At 34.3% G+C, this 19,370-nt stretch overlaps 3 protein-coding genes across 9 annotated transcripts in view; 2 read left to right on the top strand and 1 right to left on the bottom strand.

Moving 5' to 3' along the window:
• Positions 1-10,312, top strand: part of Hr3 (nuclear hormone receptor 3 ROR-beta) — a 138,461-nt gene extending 128,149 nt beyond the window's left edge. For all 7 annotated transcript variants that reach the window (XM_076131881.1, XM_076131878.1, XM_076131880.1 and 4 more), the window contains 8 exons: positions 1,280-1,445; positions 2,531-2,733; positions 5,488-5,602; positions 6,049-6,203; positions 6,721-6,829; positions 7,239-7,357; positions 7,900-8,050; positions 8,559-10,312. In XM_076131881.1, the coding sequence (XP_075987996.1) occupies positions 1,280-1,445; positions 2,531-2,733; positions 5,488-5,602; positions 6,049-6,203; positions 6,721-6,829; positions 7,239-7,357; positions 7,900-8,050; positions 8,559-8,685 (1,145 nt within the window). In that variant the 3' untranslated portion in view covers positions 8,686-10,312. The remainder of the gene's footprint in view (positions 1-1,279; positions 1,446-2,530; positions 2,734-5,487; positions 5,603-6,048; positions 6,204-6,720; positions 6,830-7,238; positions 7,358-7,899; positions 8,051-8,558) is intronic.
• On the top strand, positions 3,241-3,927 carry LOC142984616 (uncharacterized; the record flags this gene model as incomplete). The annotated part of the gene is made up of 1 exon (XM_076132360.1): positions 3,241-3,927. A coding segment is annotated over one exon (687 nt), but the record flags the coding sequence as incomplete, so codon positions are not given.
• Positions 10,313-12,943: 2,631 nt separating the features above from the next.
• Positions 12,944-19,370, bottom strand: LOC142984451 (androgen-dependent TFPI-regulating protein-like). Its single transcript, XM_076132053.1, has 5 exons — positions 19,259-19,370; positions 16,833-17,009; positions 16,052-16,189; positions 13,635-13,855; positions 12,944-13,141 (listed from the first exon to the last, which is right to left on the bottom strand). The coding sequence occupies exons 2-5, from the start codon at positions 17,001-17,003 to the stop codon at positions 12,955-12,957; spliced, it is 717 nt and encodes a 238-aa protein (XP_075988168.1). The 5' UTR covers positions 17,004-17,009; positions 19,259-19,370; the 3' UTR covers positions 12,944-12,954.

The following is a 19,370-nucleotide window of genomic DNA, read 5'->3' on the forward strand; positions in this document are numbered from 1 at the left end:
TCGATTACGCACACATGCTCACGGGACGGGCTTATGTTACAACTGCTAATTCTTTAAACAAGTAACGTCCTATATTTTTTATTGATTTTATGTAATTCGTGTGATTTATTATTCTTGTTTTTGTTACGGTTATGTGTTATGCGTTTGGGTTTTTAATATCATTTTACGAGGAAAATTCTTTAGTACAATTTTTCTTTCATGCCTGAACTAAAGAACTGTGGTTCAGAAATAATAACAAAGGTAATAGAGCTATATTTTCTAAATATATTATCTCTATTCATGTTAACTAACAAAGCACAACAGTAGCACTTGTAAACCGTGTTTAAACTACCTACTTAGTAAATCTGACGTAATCCTACTATAAATAAAACGGTAGTCTACTCTTTAGTCTCAAATATTGATTTAAAACGAAAATAAATATTTTTTTGACACAAATTCAGGTCGTAGACTGGCTCTTTGTATTTCTTGAACAAAACAAGTATTGTTATACATTTTAATTGTTTCCACAAAGCGTCGTATGAAAATTTATCTGGGACGCTAAACTATGAAGTCTCTGTTGAAGAATTCTTAAAGAAAAATACGACCAGTCTACAAGACCTGTCTGACCAAACCTTATATTTCTAAACAGAGCTCAAGTAACACTGGATAGTAAAGTCATCGAACTTTTTAAACAAAGAATCGTAGACGATAGAACGAACACTAAAATTCGAATCTCGAAAATAAACCAATCAAATTAAATAGTCACCTGAACGGAAGGTTTTGTTCGAAGCCGTTCGTAATTTAAATCGGTCGGGTTGCCGCCCAACGGGATCGCGGCGTTACGTAGCAGAGATATACGTCACTTATTCGTACTATACATACATACGTCAGAGTTCGCGAGTTCGTTGTTCTACTAGGCAGTGTGCCAACGGCCGAAGTGTCCCGGACGCACACACGCGCGCCAATAACACACACACCCAATCAAGGCCCGTTTATCCACGCACACATGCACACAAACGCGTTTCGCACACATCTTTAGTTCGAGCGTGTGTGCGAGGTATTGAGTAACTAAGCGATGAAGCTAGGTGTCATTGAGAACATAATTGCATTGTATTGTTAGTACCGATTTTAGCTGCGTTTTTTTCGTCGTGTGAATATCAAGAAGGCATGGGAACGATGCGAATATCGGATTCCCTGTTATGTCATTTGTGTCATTACTTTTTCGTGCGACGCTAGCGCTCGCAGCGGGAAATAGGAGAACTAGCGCACGGTAATTTACATGTTTTTTCTTTGTTTCCAGCGGTGAAATTCGGTCGAATGTCTAAGAAACAACGAGAGAAGGTTGAGGACGAGGTTCGATTCCATCGTGCACAAATGAGAGCGCAGACAGATACCGCGCCCGACTCAGTATACGACACTCAGCAACAAACACCCAGCTCGAGTGACCAATTCCATCATTATAATGGGTAAGTAACGCCACCTATTGTCGATAATACTAACTAAAAATACTAATACTTTTGAGAGCTAATCTTTAGCTCATCTTTCTGCTACTAATTACTTCAAAAAACAGTTGTTCGATGTAATATTCATATGAATTATTGAACATATTTTATTCTACTGAGTTGGTACGTAATAACGTTTAGTAAAAATCTTATGTACTGTTATTTTAATGCAACATAACGTCCAATAATGTCTTACATTACAAAGTTATAGTCATTACAATAATCTTTAACATGCAAATCTTCACAATTTGAACAAAACTCAGCTCGAACAAAACAAAAGTGTGTTGGCTACAAACCTAAAGCTTTCTAGCTTCTATCACCGTTGTAATTCATTACTATACGGACTTCAAAATGTGTCACCGGTGCATCGCAGCCATTATAGTAACCGTCCAACGGTACTTTGTCGTGACAGCACTGAATGGTGCTTAACGGTAAAATAAATACTGCCACCTAGTATCGAGTAGCGGTACTAACAGTTTCTCATTAAGAATGATAGATGGCGTTGTTTTTGTAATGCGTTACTGCTAACAGATTTTATGATAGGTTTTTCTTGAATTACAGTAAACTGTTGGTATGAGACATTCTTGGCGTTGTGTGGGTTTTTGTTGGGGCTTCAATCACTTATGATAATTAATGTGATTGCAACGCGTCGTGCATTTTTATTTATTGCATTGACTTTCGATAAGAAGTTGAGAAGTTATTTTTTAATCGTATGTTCTGTAGCAGTTGTAGTAGCGTTAAAGCTTCGTGATCAATTATGACGAGAGATATGTAAGAACTATGTAATTAAACGTACAGTAAAATACATTTAAATCAATACTGTCCCACTAGGCTCAACTCTCAAAATGAGAGAGGGATCATCTTTTATTCTATACACTGGCTAAGTGCTTTTACATTGTCATGTATAACTATGCAATAACACCATCATCCAAATCTGTTTATGTAGTACAAAAAGGAATTTTGAAAAAGTAGACGTATTCATTCTGATCGTATTTAAAATTAAAAAAAATTATGAAGACTTTTACTTGATTGCATTATTATTTTTCCAGCTACCCCGGCTACGGGTCACCTCTATCGCCATACGGTTACAACAACCCCGGTCCAGCGTTGACGTCAAACATGGGGGGCATCCAGCCAGCCCCCCCACAGCAGCAGCCTTACGACGTGTCTGCTGACTACGTAGACTCCACCACGGCGTATGAGCCGAGCAAACAGCCGGGCGGGTTCTTGGATCCAGATTTTATTAGTCATGGTGAGTTTGTGTTGTTTTTAGGGGTTTAGGGAGGAGGGGAGGGGGGTGTACCCTTATGGGTATTATTATAGGTACAGAGCAGGTGCAGGAAAGATGTATTTTGAAGTTGGGATAACCCATTTTGGGTAGAATAGAGGGTAAAAGGAAGTGTTTCGAACGTATAGGGAGGACTTGAAGAGGGTTTGATGCAACAGAATGATAATGGTCATTGTTGTTTAAAGTGCTTTGGTATTTCGGCAGTTAGTATTTAGGAAAGTATAAAAATGTAGAAAGGAATTCTATGAATAACTGTATGTGCAAAACATGTATTATGAAGGTACTTGATGTAAATCGTTAGATACCAATGGATACAGATATAGATTATAATAAGAATAAACTAGCCTACGAAATCAAATAATGAAAGTTTAATAGGTTGTCGAATGAAAACATCCAAACTTGTAATCACACTTGTTTATTCCTAAGCAACAGTAGAATTAAAATCTATCCCACTAACCAAATATACCTTAACTAGACGACCAACAAAAAGGGACCACAATCGTGCGACCATCAGGCTCTACTTCGACCACAACAGCCACCACACCCACCACGTCCATGCGACCGACCACCATCAACGAAATACCACGACGGATACAAGAATTCGACAGATACGAACAGGATCGCATCCAGTCGCCGGCATCAATCACTAGTGGGGTCATAAACATCAAGCAAGAGATCAAGCCGGAGACATCAATGGGGGTCGACAATTTAGTCGCGAGTTATGTGGACTCTACCACATTCTTGCATAGTCCATCAAATATCCAGCATAGTCCAATGGATATCCAGAATTCTGTGCTTGTTAGTGGTCAAAGTTCCGTGTCTTTGACGAGTGAGGACTTGAGTCCAGATGACTTGACATCTAGTAGTGGTCATGGCCGTTTGATGGACCCGTTGAATATGAATATGTCGGCAATGGGGATGGTGAATCCAAATGCTGTGTCTAATAGAAGACATCAAGGATCCAGCCATTCGAACGATGACTTGCCTTGTAAGTGGATGGATCGGCTAGATGAATTTTTGTTGCGAATTTTTTGGTTATTTTCCGGTAGTGTTTGTTGTGGATGTTTATTATTTCAGTTGAATAGTTTTTTTTTATGTAGCTATTTTTATTTTAGATCTATTTTGTTTATGTGTATAGATTTATGTAGACATAAGTAGGTAGATACAAAACCGTGTTATTTATTCGAAATCTAAGTTAGTAATACCAAATTTAGGGGACAAAATGCATAGTGTCATACACCTACATATATTATATACGATACCAAATTCTGAGAAAACATTGCACGTAGGAAAAAAAACTAAAATGTTCAGAATTTTGACATTTTTAATTTACATTGGCACAACGCGAGGACTAACAGTCTTTCTCAACAAAAAACCACTTCTCGTTTTCAAAATATTGAAGTATTGCGTGGCTCTGTTCGGCTGAAAACCCTGAAAAGATGAAATATATATAAGCACTTAAATAATATGCAGAAACAGGAAAAATAGTAGGTTTAGCAGAGTATCTTCATCTTTGTGCTTCAACGGGCACGTTAAAAGTTAGTCCTAGTTATTGTCTATCAAGATAATAGTCGTTACACTATGCCAAAGGCTTCTAGGCTCGAACCATTTTGACGTTAAGTTGACTACTAACCATACGATAAATAAATATTAGAATCAACTCAGAAAATTAGTAAGTTTTCTTCCTATTTGATTAAGAATTGTTCAAAGACTTACGTTTTTAGAATAATCATAGCAAAATCCGCTCGTGAATCTCTTCTCTTGGCCTTCCCCATCGGTTCGTATAAATACAATCGGTATTGGTAGAATTGCCATTGACAAACAACATGGTATGAAAAAAGCTGAAAAAAATCATAAAAATAACATAGGTACTACGTTGTTGGACTAATTTATTGGTAGTGGCAACTCTTTTAAAGTTATTTATTTCAGTTTAGAAAGACACCTAATACAGAAATATATAGGTATGTAAAAATTTCATGGGTGTCAAGGAAAGATTGAAACGACTGTTTTTGATATTACAGCTTCACTGTGTAGTTAATTATTTAGCTGTAGTATTTATTGGGTTAGGTTATTTATCATTAGATTTCACAGTTTTTCAGAATTTAGTAACATTCTTGAAAAAGGTCGATGACCTTTAAAGATTTTTACATGAAACTAAAATAACATATTGTACGATAAAATCATATATTAAGATAAAATCAAAATTATAACAAATAAGAGTGGTGTGAGAGAGCCCTTAGTGGTGAAAAAGCGTGATGGTATAAATTACCAACAAATCCTTTCTACTTCAAACTTGCAAAAGCTTTACATTAATTAAAATTGAAACTAATGGTTCAACTCACGACAGCACGCCATTAGACAGGTTCCTAGTAAAAATGCCGTGACTGGGTCGACCGCCATAATAAATTTGTATATAACATCGTATATTTAAACCATTTACACATACAATTATGTATTTATATTACCAAAATAACAACAAATAAGTTTTCAAAATATGACATCTGTCAATAGAAATGTATTTGAAAGATTAACTGTCTAAAGTTCGGGAAAATAGGTTTTATTAGTAAAAATTATTGTTTTGTTATTTTATTTTTTTATTTAGATGTAAGCTTGCATTATTTTATGTTCTTATATTTTGATTTATATTTTTTGTAGTATCTTGTATTGGTAATAGTGACAGCTATCGGCGAGTGGCTAAACTAAGTTGTATCTTTACAGCGGAGGGAGATATCAGCAAAGTCCTTGTGAAGAGCTTGGCAGAGGCTCACGCGAACACCAATCCAAAACTGGAATACATTCACGAGATGTTTAGAAAGCCACAGGATGTCTCTAAGTAAGTCTCACTCCATATTCATTACTATCCTTTAGAAAAATCGCATGCTGGTCTGATTCAATTTTGAGAACAACGCCATCTATTGGCAAAAATATGTGAACTTTTCATAGTCTTGCATGTAGAGCTCAAAATTGCAATTTATTGTTGCAATTTTAAATGCCATTGAGGGGTCTATCGTTTCATTTCTTACCACTTACAGTTGTCTATTACATCAGTGTTTTTCTTTCATTCTCAGATCATCATCGCAAAATCAAACCAAGCATGTAACTCCATCTACCGAAAAAACGCATCATTTGTATTTTCATTTTCAATATTCATTCATGACCCCTATTCATATTCATTTCATAAAAAAAAATCAAACTAGAACTTGAATCATCCAATAATAATTTTGAATTGAATTATTAATAATTAATTATCTATAATTAATTTGCGTTATTTATCAACAGATTGCTGTATTACAATTCGATGACTTATGAGGAGATGTGGCTGGATTGTGCCGACAAATTGACTGGAATGATACAAAACATAATTGAGTTCGCTAAACTCATACCTGGTTTCATGAAGTTGACGCAAGATGATCAGATTCTGCTGTTAAAGTCTGGTAAGTTGACAAATAATTAAATATATCCATTATCGTCCCACTGATGAACAAGTTTCTCTTCTTGGAATGAGGTAGAGTTTTGGCCTTAAGTTCACTAGGCTGGCTAAGTACGGGTTAAGGATTTTAGTCTCCTTCCTGAATTACTGAGGGGTTAGGCTTTGACTTCACCACGCTGTCTGACTGCGGATAAAGGCCTTTGCATCCTTTCAAAACATATGTTAAAGAACTCTGAGACAAGGTTTTATCACGATGTTTTACTTTACCATTCCAAACACAATAATCAAAGATATTTCTAGTTATTCTTCTTTATGAGCCCATTCCTACGTTGTTAAATTGTTTTGAATTCGTTGAAAATAGTAATCTATATTCTTTCATTAGGACAAAGTTTATCATTTATATAAACTGTTTCAGTCATTTAAACGTTATTGAATGACAGCATAACACTCTTATATACACAATAAGGATTTGACTATTTATTACTAATTATGATTAATAATTAATTATCTTTTTTTCCCAGGTTCGTTCGAGTTAGCGATCGTGCGACTCTCGCGACTGATAGACGTGAATCGTGATCAAGTGCTGTACGGTGACGTCGTGCTGCCGATCAGAGAATGCGTTCACGCACGGTGAGTACCCATTGTGTTTTAAAATTAATTATATATTTAGTTTAACATATAGGTGTTTTCAAAAATGTGTAAATTTTCGTTTATATGAAGTAATGACATAATTATATGACTTTATTTGTTTAGGAACCTATTACTTTTGGTAATATTTTTTAATTAAATTTCATTTAGGTGGAAACAAAGAATTAATTGGATGACTTCCACTTTCCTGTGTTTCGAAATTTCAGTTTCTTTAGAACGAACAATGTTTATAAGATTCTAAGAAACTAATGCATAAATTCCTTCATAAATACATCAACCATTAAAGGTTTACACATTTTACACAAAACATCCAACATTTCATTTTATATCATATATTATATTATTATAATAATAATCATAGTTTTACAATATGTTGTATAATTGTTTGCAGTGATCCCCGCGACGTGGCACTAGTGGTCGGTATATTCGACGCGGCGAAGACGATCGCGCGGCTCAAGCTCACCGAGACTGAACTGGCACTTTACCAGAGTTTAGTGCTGTTGTGGCCAGGTAATACATCATTTCATACCTTAATATCTCCGTCAGGACTATAAGATACCTTACATTACATTTATTGGGTATTTCCTATTTCTACTGCTAGACTTTTGTGCCACCATTGGCATGAATGTGTTCGGTTTATTGGGATAAGATTTGTACAGAAATACGAGAAAGGCTATGATTTTAAACTTTGCTTGTATCTGGGGTAGCACAGTATTTTCCATGCAAACTAAACATCGATTTTAACTGAGGAAGGATTTCCAGAAGTAGAATTTTGTTGAGTTGATTTCATACAGATTAAAGCCACTTTATTTCATTTTATTGTCAGAATATCGACTTTAACTCTCTGTACATTAGCGTGATGTAATACAATCAGTATCATCTCATAACATAAGTATAATATTTAAAAAAGCTTTAATAAAAGCTACTAGGAGCGCTGATCAGTTTGTAACATAAAATTTTGTTTACGCGATAGCTCATTATTTGCCAATAATGAATAGCCTTAAAAATCGTCTCATAAGTCTTTAAAACTAATTCATTTTTTTTATTTGCAGAGCGGCACGGCGTCCGCGGTAACCCAGAGATCCAGTGCCTGTTCAACATGTCAATGGCGGCGATGCGCCACGAGATCGAGGCCAACCACGCGCCACTCAAGGGCGACGTCACGGTCCTCGACACGCTGCTGGCTAAGATACCCACCTTCAGGTATGTACGAGTTTATTACTCCTTAGTTATTTATGCAGGCTTAGTAGCAGTGGTAGTATTATAGCATTTTTTTCAGGCATCATTGGACTTTAACTCTTAGCCTTATCAGACTACTGAAGATCCTCAACCATATAATATCGTCCTACCCGATTTCGGCTACGGCGGCCAGTTTAATTGAACCCTGCTAACTGCGCAGGAGTGTGTTTATAGTGTCCAAGTGTGTGCACAATACACAAGTACACTCTCTATTCCATCACTCTAATAGTCCGGTGAGAGGTCAGGCGTAAGAACGAGGGCTGATTTTTTTAAATTCGCTAGAAAGTAACCTTGGGTCTGATGAAGTGCTCGGTATATGGCAATAGGCTCATCTCCTCGAAACTAATATTGTCGAAATGACAAAACGAGGTTGTATTTCATACACCTATGTTTCCACTTTCGAGTAGAACGGTATGATTGACATAATATGTATTGTAATATTAACTAATAAAACCAATATATTAATTTACAGAGAATTATCGCTGATGCACTTAGAAGCGCTCTGCCGTTTCAAGGCTGCTCACCCGCACCACGTGTTCCCAGCTCTGTACAAGGAGCTGTTCTCTCTGGACAGTGTACTCGACTACACACACGGCTAAGGTTTCCACAACCACACACTGGCTTTTCCCATTTGTGTTAGATCTCATTTTTGCCTTAAAAAAACTCGAGAAAAACGGCATTTTGAGACCTCTAAGACTCATTTAGCTTTGACAGCTGTTGTTTCAAAAACATCCCCTCATGTAAAAATAAACGCATTTATATAATTTGTTATTAATATATTTATAATTGTATGTATGTACTCAGAGACTGTTACGATATTTACTAATAAGTACGTACGTACAATATTTAAAATAAAAATGATTTATTTAATTCGATTCTAGTTACATTTAAATGCGTTTATTTTGACATTTTATTGGAATTTTTTTCTCTTTTTTTTGTTATGAATTTCTCTTATTATTTCGTAACAAGAATTATATAATGTAGTGTAACAATACATATAAACATTTGTTGTGTATGTAATACATAATTTTACATGCGTGTTTAATTGTGTATTGTATATAAAGGATATCGTATTATAATTATCGTAAAGTGTATCTAACTCTGAATGAAGAAATAATAATTATTATTATTATATAAAGATATAATAATAGGAATAGAGTTTTTATTAAGAAATAAAAATTATAAAGGTGTAGCAAGTTGGAGTTCATATAAGTTTCAATTTAACGAAACTATTAAATAGGATCCTTTTTTTATTAATTTTAACAGTTTTTTTTAAAGAATGTAACTTGTTATTTATTTCAAATGATTATTATTATTATTGATGTTTTTTTTTCTCTTCTGTAGATTTTCGATTTAAGTTGTAATATAAGATACACTGCCCATTTTTTGTATTTTTTTCGTTGTTTTATAATAATGGAGTACATATTATATTTCGGTAAATTTAAAGCGATGGAAAATATGCAAATCATAATTAAATATATTATAAGACGTATTACATTCGGGAAATGAATAAACATTTCAAATCGAGAATGAATTAAATCGCGGACAAAAATCATTTTTGTAATGATAAGCAGGCAATTTTTATTTAATTTGTTTTTCTATTTTTTTCACGTAGAATAAATTTGATCTCATTTTTATTTTTTTCATTACTTTTTTGCTTGGGTGCCATGTTCAGGATTACGTCACATTTTTGCATAATAAAATGATAAAATAAAAAAAATACAAAATAAAAAATATTAAGTACACAATTTTTGCATAATAATTCTGTTGTATTTTCTTCCGTTGATACGTAAATTATTTTTTTGTTTTTTTACCAACTTATTTTTCGTAATAGCTTGACGCGATTTTTATACGTATATTTTATTATTTTAATTTAAATTGCCTGCTACTAATAATTAGATTATTGAAGTAACCATCAATTTTTCTAACATAAAGCTAAGTTTGTCGAATAGCCTTTACTATAGACTGGATTATATTAATGTTAATGAAAATATAAATCTTAACTTGTATTTTGTAAATAATTAATAATCATATGTATTTTATATTAAATATCATAAGGTTCGATGGGTTATCTTTAATTTTACATTCTATTAAGAAATATAATAAAAATAAAACAGATTTTTCAATATGGACTCCGAGTACGCTTGTCAGATCATGTGAAAAATATTGTTTTTTCTTTCTATATATTATATATTTTTTGTTAAATAAAGCAAATGTTATTGTCTAGTTTTGTTTTATTTTATTTTTTGTTCCTAATTTTCCTTTATTTTTCTTATTTTTTATTATTATTAAATATAATAGAAATAATCATATAGTGAGATCATAATAGTCTATAACTTCATACGGGTGGTTCAAATTTTAATTTTTAAAGCATGATAATAATGTTATAATTTTTAAAGAAACTCAGATTATATAATTAGTGATAATTAATTTTTAATATTTCCACGACTATTAGTATATGCAATACAGATTTCCAGAGTATAAACTCGATTTTTTTGCAAAATATATTTAAAAAATGTAAAACCTAGGCGCACAGATATAGATTTTTAGTGTTATGTTTAGCTTCGAATGGTAAATGTCCAATTCGTTTCAGAATAAAAATATAATATAATATTTTAAATTATATACCTACTCGTACCTAATGTTGCATTTAAGTTGCATAATAATTATATTCAGTACCTAATAAGTGTAAGTGAAATATAAATTGTGTTGTCGAAATGTTAAAGTTTCATGCGACACCAATATTTATTACAATTGGACATTTTCCATAATAAAAATAACAAAAAAAATAAAATTAGTAAAAGACGAAAATATTGATGAAAACGTTTTAGAGCACTAAGACTGAAAAATTGGCTGAAAAACCTTTTTCCTTCGCTTAATAACTGAAAAAATATCACGAAATGTAAAAAAAATATTCAGTTTGAAATGTTGAATTTCAGTTTGAAATTCAAATAACTGCCTACGACCGGCCATCTTACACGAATTTATTTTGGAAAAAATAAATAATTTAAATGAAATGTATTGAGCAGGATACACACTTGCGAATTTCATACTAATTATAAGACCTTGTACTCATTATGTTAAATACTTTGTTAGACTTTTTTGTGGTATGTTGTGTCCCTATTATAAATTATGCTATGTTACGGCGAAGGAAAATTTCTCGAAGAAACTAGAATTTTTTTCATGTAAAATATCCTGAAAATTTGTATAATAATTTCCAATAGGACTTTCAAAATAGATTGACAACTTTCATGTTGAAAATAACACGGATAAAATGAATGTAAATCTATAAAAATATATAATAATTTCTGTGTAAAAATATTTTATGTATAGTTTATTATAATTGTAGTTTTATTAATAATATAATATTAATAATTGATTGATTTTAAGGCATGCATTGTCAATTAAATGTTGAAAATGGATAACGTTAGAAATGACATGTTTCATCTCCACAAAAATATATTTAATTTTCTAAATGTATGAAATTTCATCCAAATTTTTGAATGTCTGTCGCAAGTGTGTACTGCGCAAATAAAGCCGTGTCCATAACATTGTGCAAACTTAGACTTGATTGGTGCAAATCGAAGGGTGAAGTGAGACGCATCTTGCCTCTCTCTCGCACACAAGCGTTGGGTGTCAGTGCGATAGTGATAGATATATAGGGTAAAACGTTTTACTTGCTGGGTAGTTTTAGTAGGTATTTCTAAAACTTTTGTACTATGTTTTGCTAAATTTTCACTAAAAACTAATATAGATTTGGACACGTAAAGGATAGAGGTAAAAAAAAAACGTATTTTGGAAAAAGCAAGCATGATAATTGCGGGAATAAAGGTTTTCGAGTGTCAGTGTGGTTTTTTACAAAAATTGGTTCGATTAGAATTTTGTTTTTTTTATTAATTTTTTGTACTTAATTCGTTTTCTCTAAGAGTTTTATATTTTGTAAAACGGTACCTACGAATTTACGGGTATCTGAGATCATTATAAATAGTAAAAAAAATAAATAAAAATAATAAAATTTTTGTATGTCTTGTTTTTCTATGAGATGATTTATATTATCAAAAATATTAATTTGTTAATGAAATAATTAAGTATTTTTACACATTACCTGAACATAAAGGAGAGTAACAAATATAAATCATAATAATATATCTATGTAAAGAAAACAGAATATATTAAAAAAAACATATTTTGTATGCGGGGAGTGATCGAAAAATGTTCGACGAAAAATATGATAATAAAAAAAAATCTGTGTTTTTTCTCAGTTTTTTTGGTTGAAATAAAAAAACTGTGTGTTGGATATTTTTCGATGACGTCACGCATAAGCTTTGTTGGTTGACACAAATACAAACATTGTACTATGTACCTAAAGTAGATGGTGAACTTTAAGAACCAATAGTTAATAAATGTTATTGTTTTTATTATTATTCTCGAATCACTTGCAAATGCGTTTGTGTTTTATTTATAACCTGAAATACTGTGTTTTTGAAACCTGTGATTAAGACATAGCCCTCTTCGTCTACTAGTAGTTTTAAAACAGTTAACGCTCTATTTTTATCTGGTTGTAGCCAAATTAGTGATAAAAGAAGCCCAAGAGCTTACCATAAGGGCTTTTCGACATCTATAAGGCGTTGAAACTTGTGATAACCATCACTTGATGATACATCTTCAATTTAATAAGAGATAGAGAGGTTTACGACCTCAACTTCCTTACTCCGGGCAATCTCCGAGAAAATTTCCGACTTTCTGTCCCCAGACTTAAACCCAAGACCTCTGAGTGGCAGAGGCATACACCATATTTATTAGACCTTGAACTTAACTGTAAAAAATCTAAAGAAAAATGATTAAAACAAACAAAAATATCATCTCATTCATTTACTCTTAGCAATTAGTTTGTCGTTCCCCCACACCACTGCAGTCAGTCTCCACTGCATGAAGTAGCTCCACAGAACGAGGCAGTAGGCTGCCAGAAGAAACAGGGGGAAGAAGACTGTGCCGTACAGAAGAGCCATGATGGGGTACGGCCAGATACCACGGCGGGAGTAGTTGAAGATGACGCTGAAAGAGATGGAGAGATTTTAGTATTGCTGTCTCTTTTTCTGGAAGTCAAGAGCTTAAAAAGAGGGTTTAGATAGGTATGGGTGTGAAATTACAGTGGCATCGTTTCGGGCCAGATATTCTTAGCAGAACTGTAATTGGGCCAAACCCAGGATTTGAACCCGAGAACTCTTTACGGTAGCTGCATAAGCTATCGAACTACCGCCACAGAGGCAGTATAATTGGTATAGGTACTTCGAATCCTATCCAGGAAATACATTTGTGTGATGAGCACCAGTATCCGTCCTAAGCCTAGCTGTTAATGCATCTATATAAATATGTATTAAGAAGCATATAAGTATGTTTATCAGTCATTTGGTTACCATAGTACAAGCTGTACTAAGTTTGAAACCAATTCACCGTGTGTGAATTATCCAATGATATTTATTCATTTACCGTGCGACGGCTCTCTACCAAATTAATGGAATATCAAAGGTTATTTTTGTATACTCACATAGAATTATAAAAGACATATAGCACACTGATCAGGACGACATTTCTGACGTGTGACTTCGGAACTCCTCGTGGAAGGAAGACCAGCTCCCACACGACTGCAGGCAGGATGCAGAAGTGCATCACCATATTGGAGCCGAAAGGGAATATCTTGTCGATGAATGCAGGGAAGAGCAGCTCCCGGTTCACGATGAATATAGGCCAGAATAGCGTGAATATGAACTAGAAATTAAAAAAACCAGATAAGTGCAAGTCGGACTCGCGCTCGAAGAGTTTCGTTAAAAAAAAAACGAAATAAAAACTGGTTTACTGTATTATTATATTTTTCAAATTTTTTGTATTTGTTTTGCACTGGAAATACATTATATGTTATGTGAAAAGTTCAGCTTTCTAGTTATCGCGGTTTATGAGATACAACCTGGAAACAGACAGACAGACAGCGAAGGCTTTGTAATAGGGTCCCGTTTCACCCTTTGGGTACGGAACCCTAAAGAAGACATATCATAATAATATGACTAACAGACTTATTTTAACTGCACGTTTGGCGCAGTGGTAAAAGTGGTCACCTTGCCGTAATAACCGTAGCTTCGAGTGGAGGGTTTCTAATTCCACCCGGGACAAATATTTGTGTGATGAGCACGAGTATCTGTCCTGGGCCTGGTTATTAACTATCTATATAAGTATTATTTAGAAGTATATAAGTATGTTTATCAGTTATTTGATTACAGTTTTACGGTATTATCCAATTGCAATACGCAGATTTAAACTGTCCCCAATAATATATAAGAATGAATAGATTGTAGTGTTTCTTCATCGATAGGTTTTTGAAAACGGTTAAATTTCAATATATTTTTACCTTAGTAACGATCTAAAACAAATTTCAAAGTAGTGGGGAAAATGATAAGTGTATTGTCTTTTCACGGCCCATCTCAAAGCGACCATAACAGTACCGTTTGAAAAACCTAACGTTTAACGTTTTTTTCTATAGATGTATAATTACATTGTATTAATTCATAGTTGAACAAATCATTTGACTTTGAATGTACTTTGTGATGTTAAGGACATTTTTTGTTTCAACGCGGTGATCTTTGAAACTAATAGTTGAAGTTTAAAATATATTTTTGTGTATAATCTAGCTATATTTATGAGGAAAACTATGGGTTATATAACATGTTGTAAAAACTAACGGCCAAATGCGAGTTCACGCCCATAAGGTTCCGGACCATGATTTATAAAAACGGCCATTAAATACTGTATTTGTTGTATGGGAGCCTACTTAATATATATATATTCGCTTAGCCTTTGTTCCAAACTATGTTGGAGTCGGCTTCCAGTCTCACCGGATGCAGCTGAATACCAGTGTTTTACATGGAGCGACTGCCTATCTGACCTCCACAACCCAGTTACTTAGGTATTAACACGATACCCTTCGGTAAGACTGGTTGTCAGACTTTCAAGCTTCTGACTACTGTTAACGACTGTCAAAGATCTTCGAAAATGACAGCCGGGACCCACAATTTAACGTGCCTTCCGAAACACGGAGAAACTCGATATGTTTAGGATGGTCACCCATCCACGGAACAACCTCGGCAAGCGTAGCTTAACCTCAGAGATCGATCCGTGCGGCTGTTGTAAACTAAGCCACGAGCTCCTCCTCCTCTTACTTATACTCCTACTCATGGGAGCTTACTTAAATATTTATTTTATTCGGTTTCTTATTATTTGTCGGTATAGCGGCTACAAAATACATAATTTGTGAGAGTTTCAACTAACTAACTATCACGGTTCATGAGATACTGCCTGATGGAGTGGTGATAGACAGCGAAGTCTCAAAAATAGGGTCGCGTTTTTACCCTTTAGGTACGGAACGCCAAAGCGCGCCGAGTATGATACCGGCATTTTTCCAGAACATTCAACTACATATCTCCGGTTTTGCCGTTCGGCTAGGCCAATTAATGCCAATCCGAATGTCTGAGCAAACATTGTTTTTTTTTACTTAAAGAAATACATGAAATAACATTCTCTACGGCCGGGGGAGCGCAGGAATATATTAGACTCCCACAACCAAGAGGACTAGGCCTACCCACTTAACCTACAAGGTGTTGTCTTCTCCTCCGCTTAGCGCCGAGGCTGCGGGATCGCTTTAACCCCCGGTTTCTGAGTAAATTTAACGGTAGTTTATCTATTCAATATCATTTTTTTATATGAGTTTTAACGCTATTAAATAGATAAACTACCGCTAAATGTGCCTCAGAAACCGGAGGTAAGGCATGTAACCGCACTCCCGACGCAGTGGACCTGTACGCAGTATGAGGCGACACCCCAACACATTGATGCCGTCTCTTCACATGAAATCACGATTCCCCTTGAAAACTCGGTCGACAAACTCCAACTAGTTCCCCGTGTAGCCTAACTTACCAAACCGACAGTCCATATTGTAGAACCGAAGTACAGCTGTCTGAAGTTTTTGATGCTTTTAGGTATAAGATGATCTCTTCCCGTGACTGTGAGGAGGTCGCAGACGAACGCTAAGAAAAAGTAGGAGAGCTGGAAGCCCTGGAAAAGAAAAAAAATGTTAGAGTAAGTAAAAATAGCGAAGGCAATGTGTTATTTCTATTAAAATAATATGTTGAAGATAGTATGTACTTAAGTGCCGCTGAATGCCTTTCGAGGTTGTGGGACCGATTTCCACACGGTACAAATATATGTGCGATACATAAATAGTCGTTTTGGCTTTGGTTGTACCTTGTATCTGTGGTTGGTATGTTTTTGAAAAGTCCCCGCGACTCAAGAGCACATGTTAGAGCAAGAGTGATCTTTTAAAAAAATAAGTTGTTCTCACGACCCTTCAACCGGACCCTACAGTGGAACAGTATCAAGAGTTTGACGTTTAAAATGTAATGCCAAAATAGTATCTCCGACACCCGTTAGAGCCGCTGAACTGTACCTCGATTCTCTACTACTATCGACTACCGACAACCGGCTAGCTATCGAAATTATGACATTTAGAATGTACTGCCAAAATGTTTCCTACGACACCCGTCAGAGGCGCTGATCAGATTTTCATACAAAATTTCTCGATGACAGGTCGGTTGTCGGTAGTCGATAGTAGTAGAGAATTGAGCTACTGATTGTCAAACAAAATTTAACTAGCCGGTTGTTAGTAGTTGATAGTGATACAGAATTGCGGTATACTTACAATATTCCATACAGTAATGTACATGGACTGCATAGAGACCATGGTGTTGATCTGAGGGTCTTTCAGCAGTTCCTTGTTCTCCATAGCAACGCCCATGTATAAGCTGTTCAAGCCATGTAGCGATAGAATCACAGCCTGGCCGAATATACGAAAGTATATTGCTGACGACATCTTTACCTGAAAAACGAAAAATAACAGTTTTATATACGCGGCTCTCCCTTGTGTTTTTTGTTAAAAATAGTGAATTACATAGTTTTTCCAGGATTTAAGCTATTACTTTTCAAAGTTTTATCCAAATCGGTGTAGCAGTTTTGACGTAAATGAAGGGCAGACGAACAACTTTTGGATAACAGTGTTGTTTTTTCAATATGATTGTAAACTTGCGTGTATGTGTATTACGTATCTCAGTTGACAACTAGTGCACGTTAAAATTGTTGGTCACTATTCAGTACATTGCTGCATCGATGTAACGTGTTAACCACTATAATCTTAGGGAGAAAACAATGTACAGCGAAGTGGCTTTCAAATTGACCACTAACATGCATGATGGCTCCCAGTGATAAATAAAAATCCGGGATCAAACAATGGCCACTTTTAAAAAATAATAACATTATACATTATTACGCAGGTCGGCAACTTAATAAATGATTTCATTTAATTACATTTTTCTTCATTTAATTTATACATGAATATTCAACATTGTATTTATATCAATTACGAGCGTAAAAGGCCACGTACCTTTATTAGTTAAAAAAAGTCTAAATTATTTATTATAGGTATTTCATCTATATACTAATACTAGCTGACCCGCGCAACTTCGCTTGCGTCACATAAGGAGAATGGGTCAAAATTTTCCCCGTTTTTGTAACATTTTTCACTGGTACTCTGCTTCTATGAGTAGTATAGCGTGATGATATGGCCTATAACCTTCTTCGATAAATGGACTATCTAACACTGAAATAATTTTTCAAATCGGACCAGTAGTTCCTGAGATTAGCGCGTTCAAACAAACCCAGAATCGACCGAGGAATCAAACTTGAGACCTTTTCATCAGCAGTTAAATACACTACCAGTTGCGCCACAGAGGCCGTCCAAGTAATGAGTTATTAATTAAATACATACACTATAATTAAGTATTTTATCTTATCTCAACAAATATTAATTTATAAGTAAATTAGCTGAGATGTAAAACCGGAAACGATATTAAGGGCATAGTCTAAATTGATTATTTATACGCTATATAATTCCTAAATATTTATGTGACTCAAAAGTCACTGACTGACTGACTGACATAGTGATCTATCAACGCACAACCCAAACCACTGGACAGATCGAGCTATAATTTGGCATGCAGGTAGATGTTATGACGAAGGCATTCGTTAAGAAAGGATTTTGATCAATTCTACCCCAAATGGGATAAAATAGGGGATGAAAGTTTGTATGAAAATTCTGTATTAAGTCACAAACCCCGCGGGCGAAATGCGGGCAAAAGCTAGTAAACAATATATTTAATCTGACTGCCTGTGCGCGGTTCTTTAAATTTTGAATTAAAATATTTCTTAATAGTAGTCGCAAGTTTGGTGAAGTGCCCGGTATATGGTAATAATAGGATCTCCTCTTATTAGGTATATGGGACTAATACGTTTAATGGTGAAAGTGTAAAAGTGGGTGTATTTTTATACACCTCTGCCCTCACGTTCGGGTACAACAGGCGTGATAGTATGTCATGTAGATAAGTTGTTTTTAACTTACTAACTATTTACTCTTTGATAGTTCCAGCTTAAAAAAACCCAAATTATCATGTCTAATTGTATTAAAATCAATTTAATAGTTTTTGCTCTAAACATTAGCAAAAATAATTTAAAATTCGTATCCAATTAATCATTTATTGACACTTACAATAAATTAGCATCATCATTGTTAAATACATACATACATAAAATCACGCCCTGATAGGTAATAAGGGTAGGCAGAGACCAAAGTACGCCACTTGGTAAGATCCTTACAAATTACTCTTGCCTCATACTTTTAACTTTTGCAAAATTAGCTTCAGCTCCCGATTTCGCCTTCGTGTAAAGATTTCCAGACGATAAATGTAAACTACGTGTTAATCCAGGCTATAAACTATCTATGTACCATTTTTCAATTAAATCTACTCAGTAGTTTTTGCTAGAAAGAGTAACAAACATCCATTGGAAAGATTTCCCGGGATAAAAACTATCCTATGTATTAATCCAATTTATAAACTATCTGTAAATCAAATTTCATGAAAATCCGTACAACAAGAGTAACAAACATTACTAACTTCCATCTTTCCTTACAAACTTTCCCATTTATAATATTAGTAGGATTAGTAATATACAACAAGCACTGACAAAGAAAAACAACATCATTTCTTAAAACTGCCAAAGTGAATTGTACCTTACCTTAAACAAAATAAATCACAGTTTCCACTAACACTGAAAATAACTTTAAACATGTACTTTCGTCTCCGCTACTGCTTATAGACTAGCCTTTGGAAACGATAACGGTATAACG

Source organism: Anticarsia gemmatalis, chromosome 27 (genome assembly GCF_050436995.1).
Source record: "Anticarsia gemmatalis isolate Benzon Research Colony breed Stoneville strain chromosome 27, ilAntGemm2 primary, whole genome shotgun sequence".
Classification (NCBI taxonomy): Eukaryota; Metazoa; Arthropoda; class Insecta; order Lepidoptera; family Erebidae; genus Anticarsia; species Anticarsia gemmatalis.

Bases quoted from the DNA above. Each gene is read 5' to 3' on its own strand.
- LOC142984451 (XM_076132053.1), bottom strand. From the start codon at position 17,003: ATGTCGTCAGCAATATACTTTCGTATATTCGGCCAGGCTGTGATTCTA. The intron at 13,856-16,051 runs GTAAGTTAGGCT...TTTAATTTCTAG, and splicing joins CAATATGGACTGTCGGTTTG to TTCATATTCACGCTATTCTG. The intron at 13,142-13,634 runs GTGAGTATACAA...CATCTCTTTCAG, and splicing joins TATGTCTTTTATAATTCTAT to CGTCATCTTCAACTACTCCC.